The sequence below is a fragment of the Ambystoma mexicanum genome, chromosome 12 (assembly GCF_040938575.1).
Source record: "Ambystoma mexicanum isolate Mex_15411 chromosome 12, UKY_AmexF1_1, whole genome shotgun sequence".
NCBI classification, from domain to species: domain Eukaryota; kingdom Metazoa; phylum Chordata; class Amphibia; order Caudata; family Ambystomatidae; genus Ambystoma; species Ambystoma mexicanum.
The window spans coordinates 919149903-919155902 of NC_090936.1; the positions used below are offsets into that span (position 1 = coordinate 919149903).

The 6000-nt window shown below is 49.1% G+C and overlaps 1 protein-coding gene across 8 annotated transcripts in view; it reads right to left on the bottom strand.

Moving 5' to 3' along the window:
- Positions 1-2814, bottom strand: part of KCNC2 (potassium voltage-gated channel subfamily C member 2) — a 1087529-nt gene extending 1084715 nt beyond the window's left edge. For 4 of the 8 annotated variants that reach the window (XM_069629396.1, XM_069629395.1, XM_069629394.1 and 1 more), the window contains exons 1-2: positions 1517-2809; positions 25-693 (exon numbers count right to left, since the gene is read on the bottom strand). In XM_069629396.1, the coding sequence (XP_069485497.1) occupies positions 25-624 (600 nt within the window). In that variant the 5' untranslated portion in view covers positions 625-693; positions 1517-2809. Of the gene's footprint in view, positions 1-24; positions 694-802; positions 1203-1516 lie in introns of those variants that run through there. The other 4 variants (XM_069629397.1, XM_069629391.1, XM_069629392.1 and 1 more) reach the window with 3 other exon arrangements.
- Positions 2815-6000: the final 3186 nt, after the last annotated feature.

Below are 6000 nucleotides of genomic sequence, written 5' to 3' on the forward strand. Positions count from 1 at the left end.
TGTGAAAGAGGATAGTGACCTTACCCGTGCTGCCCTGGAAGAGTAGGGATCCTCAAAGAGTGCCCAGATCCGTGGTTTCCAACGCCTCCAGCGCCCAGCCTTCCCTTCTGGGCCGCCAAGAACATCCTCAAAACCAAGCCTCTTGTCCAGTTCCTCTTCTTCAGGGTCAGCTCCCAGACCGGTGGGATCACCCCCAATGAGGTCTGGGGTTTCAAAGATGTCGAGGGCCTCCTCAGCATCGCGGTGCTGGCGGTATGTCATCCAGCAGCAAGGCTCGACATCAGTCTCATCAATGCCCCAGAAAGCCAACTCCTCCTCAAAGAGGGGACCGCACACATCCGCAGGACAATGCAACTTGCCTGTGCGGTAATAGTTGAGAACATAGGCAAAGACTCCTGGGTGGCGGTCAAAGAAGAACTCATTGGTTCTGGATGATGGGGGGCTTGGAGGATCAAAGCAGGCCGGGACCAGCTGCTGCTCCAGATCCCCTGACTCGCTCTGGGCCTCTGAGGCGAGCAGGGCCAGCCGGGTCCCAGGGAGTGTTTTTAGTGTGTTCCGGTAGGTCTCGTGCCGGGTGCCCCCAACGTTGAGGATTATCCTCTCGTTCTCGTCGATCTTGCCCATCTCTCTGGATCAGACATGACTCGGGTGAGAGATCAAGAAACCGGGGTTGGAATAATTGAAATCCAGATTCTAAAGAAGATAAAACCAAAAAAAAGTCAAATAAAACAAAAATATATGGACTTTAGCATGCTACTTCAAATTACCTCTCCTAAGCTACCCTTTGGATTCGTGTCCTTACCTTCTGTCGGTTATTGCCCTTATTCATTTTTAATATCTGAGCTCTCAGTCTTCCTTCATCTGCCTCGAGGTGTGTTCTCTTATCTGGCATTTGACTTTGTTTTATTGTATTAGGGGCATGGTATGGCATGCTTGCTGGTAATCTAATAATTGAAAGCAAGCCTGGAGTCATTCAGCGGGCACCCTTGGCGGGCACCCTGCCAAGTTCTTGATTTGTTATTCAGATTGCACACACTGGGAACTCTGCTCTTCGCAAGAATAACCTTGTTATTTCTCATGTCATTTCAATTCCCCTTCCCAGCTAGCTCTTTCGATCCCCTTCTCTCTGCACCCTCCATGCCCTTTCCATCCGGCTCCCACTCGCGCCCTCCCCACACATGCACACACATTCCCTGCAGACATGAAACAGTGGTGGTGATCAAAGGGAGTGACAGGCTTGCCTGCAGGAGACCCCTCCTTATCGCCCCCCCTTCCCTGGCTGTCTCCTTGGGGTGCTCTCAGACTGTCTGACTCAGAGGGGGCGGCTGTAGCTGCCGCAGCCTGTTGGGAATCTTTTCGCGGCTCTGACAGCTGTTGCTTTTTTTAGGCGACAAAAGAAACCAAAACGCATGCACACTCGCGTGGAAAGGGGGCGATAAATGGCGAATTGTAAATTGTCACTTGGGAAAAGTGAGAAGCAGAGAAGGAATGTGCAGACGGGATGGGTGTACCTTACCTTAATCGGGTGGGGTGGTCTTCCTCTTTGCTCGGGGAGATGGTTCCCGTGCAGGTGCTGGCAGAAAAGCCGCTCTGTGGAGTAAGTGTTGCAGGGAGAGCCACTTGTTGAGTGAGTCCAAGCCCCCCAATGCAGAGCTCCAAGGTTGGACCCAGCTCCGGGCTTCTGCTCTCCACGGCTTCGCTCTGAACTATCTGATACGGAAGTGTTGGTTCAGGAGCGGTGACCTCCGCCAGGGGAGTGCGGCGAAGCTGACACAGTGATGGGTCGTCCAGACCGAGCCTCAGGCCTGGAGGGGTTGTCACTTCTGAGGCTCAGTCACGCTCCTTTGAACCGCGAGTGGGGGAGCGCTGCCAGCGCATTGCGGGGCTCAGGCAATGTGGAAACCCACAGCCCTGCCCCGAGACCGCCGAGTAGCTGTCTCTTCAGCACCACAACAGCAGAGCTTCTTTGGGCGCTTGGAGCTGTGCCTTTAACTTCCATCTACTCAGAGTCCTCCCGGGAGCTGTCCCTTTAGCACCACCTCCCGTGTGCTTCCTATTCCTGACCGCCAGTAGCTGTCCCCTCCGGTGCACGTTACGGCTAAAAAGCGGTTCCTTCACCGCGCCCCTTACTACTCGCAGTGATCACGTTTCCTTCGGAGCCTCTTGGGAGAGGGTCTTTCAGCACCATAAGGAGAGATGCCTGTGCATCACACATTATCTAGAAGCACACAAGGCAGATGTGCCTTAAGCACCACATACATCGCTTCCAGACCCATATCCCCTCCCTCACAGCAACAAGCACTACGCGGGGAGCGTTTTCCGTCAAAGCTACAAGCAGAGCTGGCTTGCCCTATACAGAGCACCGAACCGCACATACGGGAGCTGTCCATTCAGAACCATGAGCAGAGCCGACGCCCCCCAGCACAGCGCGCAGGGACGCTGCCACCTCAACACCACACGTAGAACTGTCTGCCCTCCGCACAGCACCGAGCAGAGAGCCGCCGGCCAGCGTTCACTATAAGGAGCATCTCAGAGAGGAGCTGTCCATTCAGAACCACAAGCCGAGCAGCCGCCCAGAAGCAGCAAGCACACAAGCGAGTTCTCCCTTCAGCACCCGTCTCCCCCAGAGAGCCCCAGCGCTCAAAGTCAAACACACCTCTAGTACACGGGAAACGACCCAGGGCACAAATAGCAAGGTGAACCTCCCACAGAAAGCGTCACCCAACACAGTTGGCGTCCACTGTTTATTCAGGCGATGGGAATAATAGCTTGTACAGCTGCCCTGAGCTACAGGTGCCCTTCCCGCCGCTCCCACGTCCTTTAACTCCATCCAGTGGCGCATTGTGCATGAAGCGACGCAAACAGCCCCAATTACGCGAGGAGCAACATAACAAGGGAATGTAATATCAGCTGGAACGTGTTTTAGGAAATGCACGTTCTGTTGATTTGTATACACCCCAGCAACAAATAGCACCCTCCTGACAATAATCTGCGTACCGCACCGCTTCCCGCAGCGCACAGACGCATCCCTCATGCGAAGGTGCGTGAGACACAGGCGCTGCGGCTCAGCATCCCGCGGGCTATCGCGCGGAGTGCGTCTCTCCTGTTGCAAGGATGGATGTGGGTAAAATATCCTGCAGCCCAAGAACAATGTTGTGCAAACGGCTGGTTTTTACCTGGGCAGAACATGCCTTCAGGGGTCAAGCACAAAACCCAGTGGCGTGTTGTTATCATAGAAAGAAAAAACAAGGGGAGTGAGTAGGGGGAAGATAGGCGATGCCCTAACATCACGATTTACTTACAGGCCAGCAAGAATCCCAAAGCCAGTTTGAAGGTCATTGTACATGCGTCACATACTGAACAATGCATCCTATTGTAGGGCAGGACACCGCCGCCGTCAATTGTTTCAACAGGTTTTTGGGGCAGACGACACATGAAATATATTTATTTACTGTGCTGCGCTTTATAATAGCCTTCCACAAACAAAAGAAAACGGACAAAAAGAATAGGGCTTCTACACGATTAAAGAACTATATACAATGTATGTATGTGGCAAGAATCAAAGAAGTCGGCCTACATAATAAAAGCCGAATCCAAAATTATTTTTTTTTAAAATGGTTTTATAACTAAACCTTTACAAATCATTAAATCAGTATCAACACAAATTAATTTTGATTTACAATATAAAACACAGAAGACATTTTTTTCTCCACAAGTTCATAAAGTAGAACAACATTCACAGATAAGGTTTAACAGACAATGGTAAATATAAACATAGATTTACTTTAAACACCAATTAATCAAAACAGCTTACGTCTGTTGCCGGGTGAAATGAAAGTCTGATACTGCAGGTAAGGGAAGTGAACGTCTTCACTAAGTTCCAGTGAAGAGGTATGTACATCAGGTAAGTTCAAGGGTAAGTAAGTAGGAAGGTACAGAGGAGACATCCACCGGCCTCATCTCTCACAGGCTGCTTCACTCCAACTGACATTCATGGAGTTTGCAGGGGCACTCACACCACAGCATTCCACAGGCATAACATTCAGGCAGGACCAAGACAGGGAACACAAGTGTATATTCTGTAACAGCGCCTCGATGCCCGAGGACAGTTTGCACGCTTTATAAATGGAAATAAATAAATAAACAACACATCTCCCTCCTCAACAGAAACCAAGATAAAGGTAGGGAAAGAAGTGCAAGGGAAAATACGTGGGATAATGCAATTAAAGTAGGAAACCAACAACACTCTGGCCACCTCCACGCCCAACTCCAAATCTCCAATCCAAATCCCACTCACTCCATTCCGAAGAACAAGGAGACATGCTCCCACCTACCTCGTCTCTTCAACGACCTACAAAGAAGTCAAACAACCACACAAAACACTGACAGTCGGTCGCTGGCCAAACAACAGACACTCAAATCAAGGAACCAGCCCTAACTTTCAACACACCACCATGTCACACACTCTCAAAACATCACCCTCATTCATCCTGCTGCCCACAACTAAGGTGCACTGTAACACAGCGCACCCTTCATCTTCTAGTATACTAAATCAGAACAAATAAAGCACAGAGCACAGGCACCCACTTCCTTTCATGGCAGGTGGAGAGGATCACCCCCTAAGGTACCAGCATCCAGCTCCCCAAAGCACAGGCATGAAACCCCCTCAAGTGCAGAGCCCAATACCCCAATATTAGCGGCACGAGTGGCAGAACACCCGTATAAACGTGTGCCGGGTTCCAAACCCCAATACTAGTGGCACGGGTGACAGAACACCCCTACAAAACGTGTACCGTGTTCCAAACACCCAAAAATGTATTGTTACAAGGCAAAACAGCCACCGTTCTCCCAATGCACATCACCCTCAACCACACACAAGGTGATACATTGAAAACCAAATATTGAAACTCTAAACATTTTGTGAAAAAGTCCACAAAGTACACGTTGGAAACAAACGTTAGTGCAAGATACAGCTCAGTTAATAATTGCATTGCTGTCATGTCACACAATAAAACAAGGGGAACCAATCTCAACAGAGGCCACGTCAAATACAGTCACATCAGCCAAACATCAAACTCCACTTCCAGCTAGATACATCCTTGACAACTTCTCAAGAACATGCCTCACATGACAACTAAGTGTGGACAACAGTTTCAAAAACTTAAATACTGCTGAAATACAAATGGGAACATTGCCACCCAACATGGAAGCCAGAGCGGATGGCACCGGAGACAAAACGAAGTGCAAATTCAAAAGAAAATGCTAGCAAAGCATCTAAAACTGATGGTGCCAACAATTCCCCAAAGGCCAACCGAGACTGGCAAAAGGATCAAATGTTGCCCAATGCACATCAAGCCACAACATCTTAGACGGACATCTGCCCTGAAAAGCATGATCTGACCTCCTTCCGAAGCCATGGAAACGTCGTCCCATGTAGTTCACAGTACCTTCACTTAGATGTATAATGAGATGAAACAAAACTTCCTTTCAGAGCTGGAGTGCAGCGATGCCCAACTCTGTTTCCTTGAACTTCCCAAAGACATTAGCAGCACCTGCCCTGTTGCTGCGCAAGTCCTGCAAAATACAGCACTCTCGCCACCGGCGCCTTCATTGTTGCTCTCTCAACTTCCAAACCCAATGTTCTCGAGAGCAACGTGAGCACCTAACAAGGTTCTTTTCTCTGATGCACTGTTAGGCAGAATCATATGCAGTACCCTTTGGGAACACCACACACAATTAAGACTACAAGTGCAAGTACAAATTCACCTTCGGTACAAGCCTGTACTACACAGTAAAGTGGTAGTGATGGCTGAGCAGCCAGACCTATCCCAAGAGTAAAGTGAGCAGTATCAGAAGTTACACAAAGGACAGTAATTACTATGGTTCAAACAAACACGGACTCAAGGTTTCTGAGTAAAAGAATATACATTTGTTTACACATTCATTTGTAAAACAATTCACTAAATAAAGCAGCAGAAAAATAACACTCTTAATATACTA